Source organism: Vanellus vanellus (assembly GCF_965231255.1).
Source record: "Vanellus vanellus genome assembly, chromosome: 7".
NCBI classification, from domain to species: Eukaryota; Metazoa; Chordata; class Aves; order Charadriiformes; family Charadriidae; genus Vanellus; species Vanellus vanellus.
Genome location: NC_138912.1, coordinates 15,408,598 through 15,426,470, shown reverse-complemented (window position 1 = coordinate 15,426,470; position 17,873 = coordinate 15,408,598). Strand labels below are relative to the sequence as shown.

At 44.8% G+C, this 17,873-nt stretch overlaps 1 protein-coding gene across 1 annotated transcript in view; it reads left to right on the top strand.

The window, feature by feature from the left end:
• SUFU (SUFU negative regulator of hedgehog signaling) overlaps positions 1 to 17,873 on the top strand; it is a 91,596-nt gene that overhangs the window by 59,364 nt on the left and 14,359 nt on the right. The window contains exons 7-10 of the mRNA XM_082486206.1: positions 1,281 to 1,437; positions 2,972 to 3,083; positions 13,649 to 13,783; positions 15,277 to 15,415. Coding sequence (XP_082342332.1) covers positions 1,281 to 1,437; positions 2,972 to 3,083; positions 13,649 to 13,783; positions 15,277 to 15,415 — 543 coding nt within the window. The remainder of the gene's footprint in view (positions 1 to 1,280; positions 1,438 to 2,971; positions 3,084 to 13,648; positions 13,784 to 15,276; positions 15,416 to 17,873) is intronic.

Genomic DNA, 17,873 nt, shown 5'->3' with positions numbered 1-17,873 from the left:
TTTTGCAAAGCTCTGGGATGCTCCCACGGTCTCTGACTCTAGTGGCAAGGTCAGACTGGAGGGTAGTAACAACGAGCAGAGAGATCCGCTCCTGTTGTGCATAACACAGCTCTGCTCCTTCCTCAAATTTTCACAAAGTTTCTTGTCTTGCAAGCGGTGGGACTTACTGCCTGTTTTGAGGTGACCCAGACGTATGCAGTGAGATGGAGATCTTGCCTGTGCCACTGAGTGGTACAAGAAATGATGCCCCTTCAGAAGAGGGGAAAACGGGCCGGGTTGACTCGGTGCCAGGGGAGAGGTGACAGCGGTGAAAGAGCCCTTCCTCGGTGTGGCTCAGCCCTGAGTTTGTTCAGCTCAACATTACCCCCTTGTGGGACATAGGTGGAAATTCAGACTGATGCCAGTTCTCCTAGCAGCTGGGTGTCCTGTGGAACTTTTGGTTGTAGCTTAGGGCAGTCTCGCAGGCAACAGATCCACATGTCCCTGAGAAAGCGCATGGTGCCTGAGAGTATCTGGCGGCTTGTGGCTGGTGTGCGACACCTTCCTAGACCCAAACAGTCATTACGTGCTTGGAAAGTCCGGCTGGCAGGGGAGGGAGTTTGTGTATTTTGCCGATAGAGAAAGCAATGCAAAAGCTTTGACGTTGTGAAGACACACCTGTGTCTCCCTGCACGTTTGTCCTTTGCTGAACACCCCGGCTCATTGAAAAGCAGTGGCTGTCTGGGCAATCTGCAAATTATGACCTCTTGCGAATGGTGAGTCTCTGTCAGCTGTTTTCATTGTGGGACTCCTTGGTAAGCTTGGAAAGAGAACTTAAGTTTAGTTATTCAGGGATTTATTGTCATTGACATACAATAGGTAGACTGCCAAGCTGTGCTTCATACAGGAGTGTATAATGTAGTGTCATAAATACCTTCAGTTGGTGTAAACCAGAGCTAACGCTGAAAGAAGCAACCCTGCATACCCCAGGCCATTGATTTCCACCTCAGTCTTCCCCTGCTTTGTGCCCACCAGGGCACGTAGTGAAGCAGTAGGGAAGGGACAGGAGTTCAGATCAACCTGCTATGGAAAAGGTTTGTTCCAGTTCAGACCAGCTCCCTGATTTGGCTCAATGTGCAGTCACCCTTAGCTGATACATCAAAGCACAGGGCCCAAGAGTGGAAACTGGCGACAAATGGGGGATATGCAGGAGCTGCTGAAGGTTGGGTTGAGCCAGGGTGGGTTCCAGCACAGGTTCAAGCCACACCCAAAAAACTCTTGGGGTTTTGGATCTTTTCAAGCAGGAGAGAGTCGACAAAGGGATTGAGACAGATGGCTCAAACCTGAGTGGAGTGAGTGCCAAATGTGCCTGGGATGATCTCAGCCGGCCCCCAGAGGATGACGAAGACAGCAGGAGCATTTGCATTGGGACCCAGCCGCGGCGGCTCTCCGGGAAAGGTAAGAGGTCCTGGGCCGAGTTGCTGTCGTGGTCTTTTGGCTTATTTTCTGATGGGTCTGGGCAGGGGACGGAGTCATGCAGCATCCTGGAGTTCGTAACAAGCACTTCATTTACTGGAAGGCTCAGTGTGTCTCAGGGTAGAAAAATGGATTTTGGTGCGGCCTCTTTGAGGAAGGCAGGAGAGAGGAAAAGAGATCTTTGCATTGTTTTGTCTAAATGTTTCTTTCAGGTTTTAGGCTATTTCTAATCTAAATCCGCAAAGTTAAACTGAGCACTGGGTGAAACTAGGACTGTAAACACCCGCAAGGTGAAGCAACTGCAATTTCCGAGGCTGTGCTTCCTTTTTAACATTGTCACTTCTTGGATGTCAAGTTGGACTGACACTGCATGTTGCTGTAGCTGAACTCAAGTGATTCTTGCAAATACGGAACTCTGGAAAGAAGAAATAAAATAAGGCGGAGTTCCCCTTTGCAGTGAGATGCCGTCTCAGGGTACAGACGCCATAGCCATTACACATGCTTGAAATTATGCATATTATCTTTTAACTGGGTGAATTAACATAAAATTTGAGGGCTTGAGACTTCCTGGAATTAACTATGGTTTCCACAGGAATGGTATCTTACTTGTTCTTAAGTCTATGGTAAAAAAAAAAAGATTAAATGCATATAGAGTTCTTTCTGGCTTCTATGCAACTATTTTGAACTGCACTGGGTCAAAAAAGGCTATTTTCCCTCAGCTCTGCAAATGAAAAGCCCAAGACAGGTATACATAGTGATATTTGCATATCTTTCAAATGATTTTGAAACCATTTGGATGTTTTTTTTCTCTACCCAATTCCCACATTTCTCAGAAAAAAATGAGGAATCTTCTAAGAAAGGTAGGAAAGCATCCTATTAAATTTTTTGGCCATTAGACATTATAGAAAGTGAAAAAGTACAAAGGCTGCATCTGAACTGTATAACTTGCAGTTTATTTTCAAATGTGATCTTGAGGATAAAGTTTGCCCTGCATAAAATTCCTTTCTTTTGTGAATCTTACTGTAAATTAATCAACAGATTTGCAAAGCCGATTTCAAAAACTCAGCGACCTCCTTGCACTTGTTTGGTAAAGGAATAAATTGCTGTTATGCCTAATGGGAAAAGTGACTTACAGTGCAAAGGCTGGAAGTGTCAGGAGGTTCTGTGAGAGCTGTAGAAACAGCAAACACCTCATTTATGAAAGGATACAAAACTACTCAGAATTTCCTCATCAGGAGGGCTCAGTCCCAAAGGTTCCAGCTCTCCTTGCCTGACATAACATCACAGCCCAAAACAAGAGAATTCAAGCTGACTATATAAAGTGAAATAACTCCTAAGGTGCAGGAAGAGCGATTAAGAATTCACCCTTAGCATCTCTTCATTTCTTTCTGAAGGGGATGAATTTAGATGAAACACACCATAGAAACAGGCCTTTAAAAAAAAAAAAAGCTGACATCTCCTTGTGTCTGTAATGTTTCTGGGGAATCTAAATCATGTTAAAAAATTGTCTTTGCAGATACGGAGCAAATCAGGGAGACTTTGCGAAGAGGGCTTGAGATTAACAGCAAACCTGTTCTACCTCCAATAAATGCACAAAGACAGAATGGGTTGAACCATGACCGAGCACCGTAAGTTTCACCGTGCACACTCAGATGGTGGAAGGAGGGAGCCTAAAGAGCGCAGCATGGAAAACAAATTTAAAGCTAGGTGGGAAAAGACTTCTCAGGGGGAGAGAAAAGCTAGCATCAAATACTTGCAAAGCAAGAGGATAGAGGGAGAAGAGCTGTTCAAGTTGGGTTAACAGCCTGGTACTCAGGAGGGCAGATTTTGAGAGGAATTTTAGACAAAGCTTGCTAATACAGAGTGGCTCTGTGTTCTGTAGGACTTGCTCCTCATGGTGTACAGTGTTTGAAATCGGACCAGACTGACCCCTATAAAATGTTCTGTGGCAAACAGTGCTATGGTATCCAAAGAGCTAGGTGGCATAGATGAGTATTTGCTGATATTTTTGCCTGAGCATTTTGTTTTCAAGCTCATAGTTACAATCCTTTTGGTTAAAATGTTGATTTTTTTTTTTTTTTTTTAAGTGACTGATCTTGCCTTGCTTAAGCAGTCAGGTACTGGCAGCAATTACTTGCCAATACCACCCTGATCTATAATAGTCTGTAGACTAACAGGTGATTTCAGTGGGACTAGGTGGGTCTGTAAATCTCCCCTCATTTGTAACTTTTGACTTGAGTGAATCTATAGGATTCACTCAAGGTTAGGAAAAACCTAAAAGGAAATTAGGTTTCAATTCATCTGCAGTTTCTGCACTTCTGTCTTTTTGGGTTTCTCCCCTTCCCCTCTTAGGCTTTTTTCAGTTGCTAGTTAAATGTCTTCCCATCAATTTAAATATTTTCATCTAAATGATACAGAAAGGCATGCATCTATGCTGCCCTCTTTCATCTTGGTATTTCCTTTGGTTTCCTAGTCTCCGATGAACATTCATGCTTTTTTTGTTCCAAGAATAAAGATCATCATGAAATCGGCTCTTTCCTGTAGTTCCAGGCAGGGACAGCATCCTGCTCTGTTTCAATTCCTATTTCTTTCTTGATACTAATAAGTAATATGAGATATTGATGCTTATAAAAAGAAAACTCAAGTGGTTTTATTATTGCTTTAGGAATAATCTTACTTTCGCTATGTAGTAATTATATGGAGCCAGATTCTGACCTGACTCAGATTTTGAGTAGTACTTTCCTGCCTGAAAGATAGTCCTGTTGAACTGTTGGTTGGTCCCATTGGCCCACTGAAAAAATTAAATGACACCATCTGATTTGCACAAATCACACCCAGCCTTGGAAGGCTCAAAAGTGTTGAGCAGGGTTTCTCACAGATGTTGGGCTACTGCATGAATCTGCACGCCCAGTAAAAGCTCTTGAGTTCGCAGTGATTGGGGACGACCAGAAACATTTGGGGTGCGCGTCAGGTCAGAAAGGCAGCTGATGGGTAAGCCTTAATGCTTGGAGGTAGTTGTTGCTTAGATAAGAAAGCTTTATGTTATTCAGGGTAAGATAAACAGAGATACGCTCAAGACAGAGTGGTGAAAGGTTAGTAGAGGTCTAAGATGGAGCACACAAATATTTACTTGGGTTTTTAACTGTTCTGAGACAGAGAGGAAAGGAAGGCAGGTCAAATTCAGAGCCTCATATCTGTGACAGTGCTCTTTGTTGCAAATCTCTCTTACTTGTACCAGCTGCGCACCCACCCTACCTAAAGCCTGAGTGGTAGGAATGGCTGGTTCCCAGTGTTTGTCTCCTAAAAGATCAATACATTTCTCAGAGGTCTATGGTTACCACTGTGGAAACTGATAGCTAGCCTGTTCCTCCATATTAGCAATTCAGTTAAGGAATGAGAGCTATCAGCTGTGTGTCTTTCCAGCAGTTGTATGAGAAGGATAGAGGAGATCTCAACTTAAAACAGTAGTGTGTCCTAATACTTTCTTCCTCCATCTTACTGACTACTTTGAGAGGAGTTTGGAAAAGGTCTTTTTTTAATTGTGCAGTGGCTTCTCTTCTCCAATTCATGTAGCAGATACAGTGGGACCTGTTCAATACATTGACCATACTGAGAGGGGTGTTGGAGGGGAGCAGTGTTTACTCTGGAGGGGTGGAGGGGTGGCTGAGAGGGGAGCAGTGTTTACTCACAACCTCTAACTAACCAGTACTTAAATCAGACCTGATGAATACCCTTACTGTGGTTAAAACTTATCAGTCAACATATTTTCCAGCACAGTGTGGTATAGATGAAGCAGAAGATCTTATTAGGTCTTAGCCTTTCTTAATACACTGTCTTACCATGTCTTACGTGTTTGAGCAAAGTTGCTCAATGTGCTGCTAAATACATGAGCATGATCTGAATACTCACATCTCCAGCTGCTGCAGAGGGAGGTAACTTAGGAGTTCAGCTTTTGCATGTAGTAATATATCTACATCCATGTTCCCTACAGGTGCCTGCTAGTGGCAAAGGCTAAGACACGAAAGGCACAAAACCCATTGTAGATATAGTCATTTCATAAGACTTACAAGCACCTGAGATGAAGGACAGCTCTGCACATAGATCTGGTTCTTCTGATGCAATCCTTGCTTGGGCCTAGTGGGGCTGGGACTCAGTTCTGTCCTTCACTGTAGATGTGTCATCAAAGGCTATTGGCATTTAGCTATTGAGCTTCATTTCTGCATCTATAAAATGTGACTAATAACAATGTCATCTTCTTGAGGCAACACAAGGATAAATATGTTAATGATTATGAGGTGCTGGGTGATGGGAAGCAGGCTTGTGTGTAATCATATCCTGCACTGTACACACCAGATCATAAAATATCAAACGCGTGGTTCGTTGCAAGGGTCCTGTGAATAACTGGTGCGTTAGAAGCTCCTCGGGAACTTGACAGAAACACTCTGTTGGGGCACGGCAAATTGTTCCAAATCTACTTTCCGTAGGGAGCACTGCAGAACCCTAGGCCGTCCAATTTGCACCCAGCTGACATTAGGATGTTAAAGTCTGACACAGACTCTAATGGCTTCGTGCAGAAGAGGAATGCGCTGTTTATTTATCATAGATTTGCAGCCACCAACTGCTTTCCTAGTAGCTTTCTTCCCTTTCTTTTATCCTAACCCTGCCACCCACACACAGTAATCTATCAGGGTTTAAAGCAGACAACCTGTTCTGCATTCAGCGTCACAAAACAGTATCAGAAACGCTCAAACTTTTGAATATTTATTTGTATAAAACGTGGAGGATCCAGATTCCATACAGATTTCCATGTCTTTGTGTAGTTACAGTTTTCAGCGCTTATGCAAAAGCCTGACATTGTTTGGTTGCAGATAGGGCTTGATTCAGAGTTCTGGCTCCAGCAAAGCACATACTTACATGTTAAGCATGCATATTACCAGTTGTTCACTGTCCCAGAGTCCTAAAAAAAAAAAAAAGTTCCTTTGAGAAAAAGCTGGTTTCTGTCAAAACCCCGTTGGGCAGCTGTAGTACTTTGATTCATTAGTGTTATTACTATAGACTGTGTAGCCCTTTTTCTCCTAAGGATATGAATAAAAGCACTCTTAATGCTTAAAACTGCATCGGACATCTGTTTCTCAAAATGACTGTTAGCTCAGTTTATAAGCAGCCATTAAATCAGTTCGTATGCATTAAACAAAAGAACATGTAAATTAATCTTTGGAAACATGACTAATCGTTTCGACCATAGGTAACATAATACTCTTGATTACTGGTTGGAAAAATGAGGCGTGTATGAATACAAATGTACTTTACAGTGGCGCATTTTTTATTTCTTAGGACCCATCAGCTTAGTAGGTGCTGCTCAGACAGACAGAAAGGGAAGGCTCCCTGTCTCCCAAACTGTGCAGATGCGCTCTTGTTGGATACGGCAAGCTCTTACCAATGAAGAACATTTAGATGTCAGACTAAATGCTGCTGTTGTTAAGACCTCAGTGAGATGGAGGCTCCAGATGCCAAAGATCAGTGACACTTGTAGAGTCTTGCTTCATTTGCTATTTAATTTCTTGATGTAATAAGTTCTGGGGCCGAGTCTTTAATTGTCCTCGGCAATTACCTCTGTGCTCTCCTGTGAGGTAGGTGAGTAGTATCTCCACTTTACAGCTGAGGACAGAGGAGTTAATTTGCCACAGTTGCAGTAAAAGCCAGGGTTGGGATAGGGGAATTCTTGACCTTTTCCACCCCTCAAGGGTCCCCTTGATCACGCAGCGTTGCTGAAAGTGATGTTTTTTTGCCCCTTGGCTGACTCAGACCATTCTACTGCTCCTGTGAGCTGAGGCATGCAGTAGAAACCTAGAGCTAGCACGCTGCATTACTGCACATGTTGAGGCTAAAATTATCAGTAATTGCTACATTTGGCCGTGCCAGGATTCAAGTAATGCCCACGCGCAACCCCAGTTTCTTGAAGGTTAGGCTTGAGTGGTGGAAAAAGATCTCCCAAGGTTGCGTTACTTTGACAAAGCTTTGCCAGCATCTCTCTACTGTTTATTGCTCTCCCCCTTCTCAAGAAGGATATAGTGATGTGGTTCAACATGCCTGATTCCTTCCCATATTTCTATCAGGGGTTTCCGAGATAACTGTGAGTGCGGTGGTCCCCTCATGCACAGCGGTCATTTGTCCAGGGACCCACAACAGATGCCCCAGAGACCTCAAATCCCATCTGCATTCAATTTCCAGACAGAAAGACAGGTTGAGTCTAGGGAAACCTGAACATATGGTAGCTCTGTGCCCATGTGCTAATTCCATCCAGCCCTGAACCATTTCCAGCTGTGCAGGGAAATGAAGGCAGGTTCCTGGCAAACAGAGCAGGGAACAACCCTCCGGCAGGTGGGGCTGGCAGGTCTGTCCTGGCTGTGACCTTATGGTGCGCTGCACCCCGAGCATCTCGGGCTGTTGCCCTTCCCTTGTGGGGAGAGGGAGGAGTTGTGTCACTCCAGAAGTTCTGCTGGGAGAACCCCAGACCGTCACACGGTGTGCCTGGTTTGGAGCACTTGAGTAGCAGTGGCACCAGTTGCAGGACTGGAGTCCACTGCACATGTAGTTCCGCTGGCTTGGTAAATAGGGCTTGCTGATTTCTCCTGTCAGTGAGTAGCATTGGGTTAACGCACATTAACAAGCTCCATCTGAGCAGCATTTCTGAGGAAGCTCTGACGGTAGTATCAAAATGTAGGATTTGCTTGGAGGCGAGTCTGTACTTTGCTTCTCCCAGTTGCACTGGGGTTTGATGGCTGTTTTAGTTGGGCGGAGGGGAGCTGTTGTCTGTGTAGCTGGTTTCCTGTCTTCAGTTCTTGGAGGCAAGCTTTTACATAAAGGGGAGCATTTCGGCGTTCTCTGAAACTGTCTAGTTCTGGCTAGAGTTTCTGATTCTGCAACCGCTAAGCACTAAGTTTCCAATCCAGTCCTGCTTATTTAGGCATGCTCTCTCATCCAGACGCCATTCGGAGGTGTCTTGCTTGAGTAAGGAATGCTGAATGGGGGGAGGCAATATACTTTAGGGAGTGTCTCTCAGCATGAGGCTGAGTGCTGGGTGACAAGCCTGTGAACTAGAAAAGCAAATGTCTGGAAAACCAGTGTCAGTAGAAGTGCAGAACGGTCACCATGCTAATAATTTGCACTTCTGCATAGCTTCCCTCATCTAAGAATCCAGAAGTGCTTTGCAAACATTGACTTAATCCTTGCAACACCCCTACGCGGAAAAATGTCTCAGTTTTACAGACCGGGAACTTGGAGCATAAAAAGAGTTGTTTGACTTCGCCCATGAGTCTGCAGGGTGCCAGTGGCACAGCCTAAATCTCTCAGTCCCAGTTCAGCTGCAGGTCTGGAACGGTCTGGCCCCTGCAAGCACTGACAGTAGTTATTATGCAGCTTTCCAAAGGGATATGTGAGTGGCAAGAAGATTGTTGCTACTGGCATTGTCCTTGGAGCCCTTCCGTGCCAGGAAATGCACACAAAACATCTTCACCGGCCGGTTTAACCAGGATGATGAGCACCCAGGTCTGAGCACTCAAGCTAGCCTTGTCTCGCTGTGACCACAGCAGGAGCTGTGTAACCGTGTCCTCCCCATTTCTGCACTTGCCTCTGTGCGTCTGTGACGTGTCCCGTAACTCTGTGTGCCAAGATGCTTAGGGCTCTTTCCCACAACTGCTGGTTTGCCCTTCAGGGGAAACTGTGGGAAAGACACTGGAAGATTGCCGGCACTTAAGTGATCTTTGACCATATCTTCATTAGGGAGTAAGGAGGTTTGAAATAGCCGTGGTTGGGAGGGGAAGAAAGGAAAAAAAAAAAAAAAAGTGATCCGACCTTTCTCTTCCAGCTGTGTAAAGCTTGCACTAATGGTTTGCATTTGGTAACTTGCGGTTCTGGGTTTTGTACCAAGGAAGTAGGGAGCAATGACTGTAACTCAGGTTAGTGATGCAGTGGGCACCCACTCCTAGAAAGAGCCCCTGCCCTGGCCAGCTTCCAACAGCGTGTCCTTTGTGGTTTTTAGTACCTGGGAGGGTGACATGGAAATGCAGCGAAGTCATGCTCCATGTCAGCAACAGAGCTTGGAAGGGAACTGAGACCTCCTTCCGTGACAGATCCATGAGATCAAGCACTCTGATCATAAAGCAAAACGCAAATGCAGTTTTGAAGAATAAATAAACCTTTCTTAATCCGATCAACCTGGTTATTCTTGAATCCCATAAAATAACTGCCAGTGGGGTTCCTTGAGAAGAGGTTGCTGTAAACATAACTTATAAGGAGGGGACATCCAAACTTTGCACAACCCAGTGATTGCATTGGCGATTTTCCAGGATCCCCACGGGCTGCTGCTAATTGGCATAAAATTAAGCAGGTTGCAGCCACCCTCATCTTTAATACAAAGAGAGGGCCCCCGGGAGGCTACAGGTTCCAGCGTGTGGCCGCTCACATCACGAAGGAGCACAGCACGCCGGGACTTGTAGTCTCCTCAGGCCTTGTTGACAGAAGTCTGGGGAAGCTGCAGGCCACATGGGACCCCTTTGCAATGGTTTGACCACCCACTCAAAAAAAAAAAAAAATCAGATATGGTTTTGGTTAAGTTAATGGACTGTTAATCAGCATTCACAAGATTTAAAAATAAAAAAAACAACAAACATCATTTCCTCCGTCTCTTCTCCGCCCAGAAGCAGACTACTGGTAGAAACCAAAGCTGGAAAAAATAGTTGAAAGTCAGCTAAAGTCACCTTGGTAACTGCAGCAATACACTTGCCCAGAACAGGAGACATCAAACCCAACTACAAACAGCTTTAAAGAAACAAAAAGAATGTAATCATCTAAAGAATTAATCTGACAACTGCCCACGTTTACACCTCCCACAAGCTTCCAATCAGAGGGAAATGCGCTTTAATCTCCTCCAGCTCCCCTCCAGTTTCACAAAACACGAGATGTGCAGCCCTTAAACTGGGGCATTTCGGGCATTCTGCTTCCATTTAAATCTGCTGCCTTTCCTAATGCAGCAGCCCTGGCTTTTGCAGACTTGTTTTTTCTGGACACTGAGAAACATGAAGGTTTTTTTGTGGGGGTTGGATGAAGTATTAAATCTGGAATAGACAAAGTTTGCAACATTTTACGTGATAGTCAGCTAGATCTTAGTCATAACAAATAAAACTTCGCTGGCTTTTGCTGCTGATTTATTTGGTGATGGGGTGGAGGAAGCAAAGGCTTACGGGTAACTGACAGTCATAAAACCAGGGATGTTAGTCTTAGAAAGCAAACTTGTTCTACATTTTCTTCTGAGGCTGAAAACTACAAGCTGTGGATGGCAGCGCATGTTACAACATGAACTTTTTATTAATAACAACCTAGAAGTCCTGCTGACCCTTCATCTGGGCCATCACCCTTTGGAAGGGTCAGCACAAGGATTTCCATTCCCAAAGGGAGAATTTTAGTGAGTCTCGCTGAGTCCCTGTGTCATGCGACATGTTCCAGAGTCTGAAAGCGATGGCACCGTGGCCTTGTGTTATACGCAGTCCACAACGTGTCCAGAAGTGCCCACCACACAAAACTCTGGTTTAGAAAAGTACATCTTAGAGAGAAGGTTATTTGGTTTCTGCTATTGGAGTTTTGCCCTTAATTTTAAATAGCTGAAATTGTGTGAGCTCCATTAAAGGGAAACAAGAAACACAGAGACCGTGACTATTTTGGAAAAGTTTTGTGGAAAGGATTAATAATTTCATGTCATTCAAAGTATTAACTACCATTTTGCTTCACTTCTTCACCTTTTTGACAGAAAGGCTGGTTACTTATTAATGTGAAGTCATAATTATTGACAGCCTTAGAGTCATGACAGTTCCGTTTGATAGTTACACATTAGTCAACATCTTCTCTTGAGCGTGTAATGACAAACAGCATTTGCTGGTTTTAATAAGACTTAGAAAGCTTTGCCCCTTGCCTCCAGAATATTGTCATCATTCCTATTATTGCATTAACATCCGGAGGCTGTTTCCCCTCAGGACCGCAGCCCCATTGTGCTAGCAGCTGTACTGGCTAGCGTGGTGGAAACCTAAAAACCCACCTACAGCTTGGGGGCTTTGGAGCCCAGGGGTATGGGGAACTGTCCTGCGGCTCTCTGTCCCTCCGAAGCAGGAACCTACAGCAGCGATTGTCTGTGTTACTGGACGTGCCCGGCGCACTTAGGCAGTCCAGGTGAGAAGGGCACAGTCTCTTGTCTGCAGCAATAACATTGCTGTAGAAATCCTGATCTGCTCCAGGGTACGTAAACTCTGGGACTGCATTTAACGAGTGAGAGCTTATGGCCTGCTTGAAAATCATGCGTTGCTAATGGCTGACCCTTTTGGTAGGGATTGATAAATGAATGATTGGAAGCGGTAGACCACAGGCTGACTTTCCCACAGCTCACTGTGTATATAAGATCTGATAAGGAAGTTGAGGCAAAGCTTAGCTTAAGGTCAACTGATCATTAATCAAATGTAACTGCACTTCTCAGGTAATCAGCCTGCAAAATGCTGGCCCACTCCATTCTTTGAAGACCCCACCTACAAAGAGCTGTAAAATGTTTGCTGAAGTAGATTAAACACAGCTTTAAGTGCCACCAATAGACTACAAAGCACGTTGTGTCTTTGCTTCAGGGTTAACCCACCAGGCTGACACTCTGCTGACTGTCAGTCCATCAGCCCACCCGGTGCATAAGCTGCATCCTGACCTCCTGTGTCCTTACTGGGTCCATTACTGCTTTTGTGTTTTGCTGAGGCAGAACACAGGACGTGTTTTACAGTTTTTACCTTCCAGGGAGGTGAGCTGCTCTGATTGTTTTTTTCCTGCATGTCTCTGACCTGGCCATGCAGAGTATTTGCAGGAAGGCGCTGTGAGATATCAGAGTTTAGCTTGTATCCTCATTTCAGAGTGGGCAGCTTAGCAGCCTGGGTGAAAGGCTCACCTGGGACTAGGTGACCTGACAGAAGGAATAGGCTGATCCGCTTTGGAATCCACACTGAACTGTATTACTATGTGTGTGGTGGATGGGAGTAATTTTGGGACAGCACCCAAACATAAAATCAAGTAGATGTGTGATCTAAGTCAGCTCGTGAGGGTCAAGCTCTTTCTTTACAATCATTTCCAGATGTACGTTAAAGGTGGCTCCGCTTGGGTGGAGGAAGGATCCAGGCTTGTTTTAACAATGTTCCCAAATGCAGCCACAGCCTGATAGCCTTGTTTGGCTTTTGGTCTGTCTGGCACGATGGAACCACATTGCATCTTTGAGTTCCCTTGTGCTTTCCCTGTCCCCCTCCTCTGGCGCTTTTGTACTATAGGAACTATCTTAACAAAGTCTTACCTCTGTTAAGTTCACGTGCAATGCCAGGTGACAGAAATATAAATCACATATCAGGCATATCACATCAGTCCATGTCATCTGCAAAAATCGTAACTGCTCCCTGTCCTTCATTCTTTGTTCTGGACTATCAAGTAAGGGATCATGCTGATGCTCTTTGAACGTATAAAGTGTTTATGGTCAAGTATTTTGAGATATACTGGTTTGATTAGCTAGGGGATTCTGTCTGGCAAAGTTCCTAATCATATAACAACATAACCTTTAGTCGTGGCTTCATGATATGTTGGTCTTGCAGAAATGAATGGATAAGAAAGCAAAGCTGCATTGTCTTAAAGCAGCCAGACTTACAAGGAAAAACAATCTGCATATGTCCTACTCATCACGTGTAGAGTCCATCTTTTGGCTGTTGCACTCGATACTGGTGGAAGCAGTAGGTTCTCAAAACCTTTTGGTTGAACTGTGCAAAGAAATTATTTGGAGACAACTGTAGGGATGCCTCAGACCACTCAGATAGTGGTTTGGGGGTTTGGAAAGTGTAGTTTTGCTTCAGTTCTTTCCAGAAATTTTACTTCTTGTATGCTGGGAAGGGATGCACCGTGTGTACGCACCAATTCAGATCCTGGGTTGTCAAATCAAGGTGAAGAGCTGTGTGCTGGGACCAGTAGTCTGAGGGAGGCTGTGTCTCTGTAGGGGTGATGAAAACTCAGATGTGTCTTCGTAACAGTTTGCTCCTTTGTCCTTCAGTATTCGCACAATCGCTCTGAAATGTAGCAGAAATAGCACAGAGCACTGGGATCCTAAATATGTGTGCTTTGTCTCTTCTCTTAGAAGCCGTAAGGACAGTTTAGAAAGCGAGAGCTCAGCAGCTATCATTCCTCATGAGCTAATCCGCACGAGACAGCTGGAGAGCGTACACCTGAAATTTAACCAGGAGTCCGGAGCTCTCATTCCCCTCTGTCTAAGGTGAGTGAAGCCCTCCTCCTCCTCAGCTTGTGCTAACACGCCGCTTTTGCCTTGTGGCATTGTTTCACCATACAGACATGCATGCAATGGGTCTTAAAAGGCCAGAGCTGAGATATTTTGCCAAAACACATTAGAAACAGATGATTCTTTGCATGTGTGTTCATCACGGTAAGATTGTTTCTCATTCTTTTTATGTCCTCCAGTGTATTTTGAGTGCTGAAACAGGACAGGGTTAGTATAGGGGGTTTTTTATTAGCCTAATGCTGGCAACTCTGTGATAAAGAAGGGATGTCTTAACATATTCTGTCAAAGAAATCCCTTAAGTAGTTAATTCTGGCTTATGGACTCAGATACAAGTGGTTGTGCAAAGCCTGGTTGCAATCAGTTTATGCACGCAAGTGTGTTTTTTAGACAAATTATGTCACTTACATGACTGAAGGAACAAAACACTAGGTTCATATTCTACACATTGTCTTTTGAAGGTTCAGGCTGTGTGTGCCACTGTAAGTGACTTTTCTAGGTTTCCACAATTTCAGTCAGCACTATTTTTAAAAATACGCCTGCCAAATGTAGTCCTTAACATAAAGGTGAACTGTGGGGTAGAGACAAAGGATTGCAGGTGACTGAGTTACTTTAACTTAATGAGTTACATATCTGTAGTATCCGAGTTAGCAGCAGCAGGTGCACGCTTCACCTGTGCCTGTTGAGAAACCAATGGGATAGTTAACATGGACATATTTTATTTTACATCACAAATACGTGAGCAGTCTGTCCTGATCAGTTGCCACAGCTCAGCTGACCAGCAGTAACTTGTCAAGCACCTGTGACTCTGTTAGGCACTGTATTTCTTACCTGAAGTTTTCTCCCTTGCATGTTGGAAGCCATGCATGCGTGTCACACATGCTCTGAGCCTAGCTACCAGAGCCATAATTTTCCCCGTGGAAAGTATTGAATGAAAAAAAGGGAAGTGATACCATAGATGGTCACGTATGTATATTTTCTAGGCATTTGCTTAAGTAATACAGGTTACATTTGTCAAGCACCAGGGCAGTGGATCACTAGGTATTGTCATGGCAGGTAAGTTTGGTCCCACCGATGAACCTTCTTAGAAATGCATCTTCATACTCCCACGTGATGTGGAGTCTGGATTCTTTTCTGCTGTTTTCATCTTGCTGAAAGACTGTCAGTCCGCTGCCCTTACGTACATCAGCATTTCATCATGGGCATAGGCATGCAGTGAGATTTAGATGTATTCTAGTTCTGTAACAAGGCCCTGAGATTAAGAGGGGAGATAAAGGGGGACTTCCTGCCTCAGACGGAGGCTTGCGACCTGCTTTGTGGAGCAAACCATTCATATATTCCTGAAAAATTAATAGTTGCTGCCTTCAAGATGGTTTCCCATGCTGATGGCAGAAACTGTAGTGATATGTCTTCATTATTGTGTTGAATGCTGCTCACACCCTCTCAGTTCACGCACATGTTTTATTCCTCAGGGGAAGGCTCTTACATGGACGGCACTTTACATATAAAAGTATTACGGGGGATACAGCGATCACGTTTGTATCAACGGGAGTAGAAGGAGCCTTTGCTACAGAAGAGCACCCCTATGCAGCACACGGACCTTGGTTACAAGTGAGAGAGCCTCCTTCCTTTTTCTTCTCCTTCCTCCTTTACTGTGTCCTAAAAATGATCCTGCTAAGGGCTTATGTGGTTTAAAAGTGTAACAAATGTGTATTTTCTACTGCAACATCTCTCATAGTTCTTGCGTAATATTTTCAGTAGTTATGGACTCAAAAAATAATGGTGACCTGTTACTATTTATATTAGTGGAACTAAAATTGATAAGCAGTGGCTGGAAAGTTCAAAAATCATCTGTGAATACAGTAGTGTCCATTTCCTGGAGTCAGTGAACACTTTACAGGCTGTATTTACTCTTGATTTCTTCCAGAAAGGAATTTGGGGAGGCAGAGTGGAATGACCTAAACAAAAACGGAGCCAGGGCGGAAGAGCTAAGAAGCTGCGGGACTGTGATCCCACAGAGCCAAAATCTCAGTTTTACATCATCCCTAACAGGAGAGCAGCACAGAGAGCACAGCTTCTTTCAGTTTTAGCTCTTTCCTATTGATTCTTTGACAAAAGTTTGCGGTTGCTTGAAGCACCCACACATTTTCTGCACCCAGACTTTTTCTGTCTCACAGATTTTCCTTGGAAACTCCCCATCTGCTTGGTGTTGAGGGTCAGCCCTACAGAGCAGCAATGCGCAAATGATTTGATGATGTGGTGCTATTCTAACCTTGAATTTCTTCATGGTTATAAACATATTGCAAAAAGAAAAAAGCTTTGGGGAATGTGTTTATACAGAAAAGCCCATCTCTGAGGGACTATACGCATGCAGTACGTCTCTGCCTTCATGGTTACTCTGGCATTCCTGCCTCCCCTTCTGTTTGTAAGGCAGGGGGTGGTTTTAGCATTGCAGTGTTGCAGTTAACCTTCCAGTGACTTATTTTCAAGGCATTCCACTGCCCGTATTCGTACGTCTGGAGGACATCATACCTTGAAATCTGTATGACTTGTAAAGGAGCTGATCTTGGCTAGAATCATCTTGTGTGTAGGGATTTTCAAAGAGCTTGCGTGCTTTGATTGTACTGACTGGAAAGTGCAACGCTCGTATAATGATTAACAGCAAACGGTCAGGTTTAAGGGTGGGTCATTTGCTGTTGGTTCCTGAGCTTGCCAACACATGATACACAGGATCTTGTGACTGTGTTAACTCCAAACATAAGAGTGTTTGTTTGCATTTACATCACATCTCAAAATGTATTGATATGTAGAGTAGTCAGGTAACCTCTAAACAGTGAAGAATGGCAATAATTAGGTCACCATTCAGACATGTAACTAATATTAACCCTTATGAACCTGGTTGCTTCCATGCCTGTTAGTTTGGTGCTGAAAATTATGGAAGATTTTTGAGTCGGTGGGAGGGAAAGGTGGAGAATTGCTGGTTTCTGAGTGGTAGGGAGAAGCAAGTTCCCTTGCTTGTCTCCTACACAAGGTCAACTTATTGGATCTTCTTGTCTGATGTGACCAGCTCTAGCTCTGCTGCTGGCTCCTGCCCCATCCTGTGCTGAGAATGAAGAAGGACAGACTGGGTGGGGGAGGAAGGGAGGCTAAAAGCAGCCTGGGACAAGAGGAGGAGCACCCGGCTGTGCAAGATACATGTGGGAGTGTCTGAGGCTCTTGGCTTAATATGCAATGGGAGGCTTGATCCGTGCTCAGCAGTCCCTTGTGGTGTTGGGAGTGGAGGAGGGAGGTTCATGTGGCTTTGCTTCAGAAGTAAAAGAAGTTGTGGTGCATAAAATTTCTAAGGGGGCGAGCTGTGTTTGGTTTAGTCCCTTGCAGCCTGGGCTGGCCGAGTTGGCAAGCCCTGCAGAGCGTTAACAGCAAGGCCCAGAGAGGATTTTCCTCCTCCCTCGCTGGGACCCCAGGCACAGCAATGAGGTCCAAGGAGAGTTGGCGGCTGAAAGCAGATCACTGCAATGCAGGGGCTTGTTGCAAAGACAAGTAAATGGAGGGACCGTGGAGAAGAAGAGAGGTGGCAGTCATGGCCTCCCATCTCCTCCTGTGGACTTTTTCCCTATCTTAGGGGAGGAAGAAGATCCTGAAAAATCCTGCCCTGACTCTGCAGCAGCCAGAGAGTGACTCCTCTTGAGCCTGAGCTTTGGTACAGTGAAAGCCCAAACCTGCAGACTAAACAGAGTACCTCCTGTTTACATCTCAAGGGCTGGAGTGGAGCGTGTCCAAGGTGGGACAGGCCGGAGAGCTGCTGCACGGTCTGTCAGCCCCCGCTGCCCTGGCTGAGCAATGAGCTGAGAGTGGCTGGGCTGCAGCGGAGGGTTAGCAGATGACAGGAGTTTGGCAGGTCCCAGCGCCATTCCTACCAGACAGGTGTCTGTATCACCACCGCAGCTGGTACTCGGCGGGAGCCGTTTTAGCAGTCTCAGCAGAAAAGGCAAGGAGTCATTAGACCATGGAGATTGTACGCCCCATTTCTATCAACAATCTTTCCAGGTCATGTTCAAGGCATGTTAGT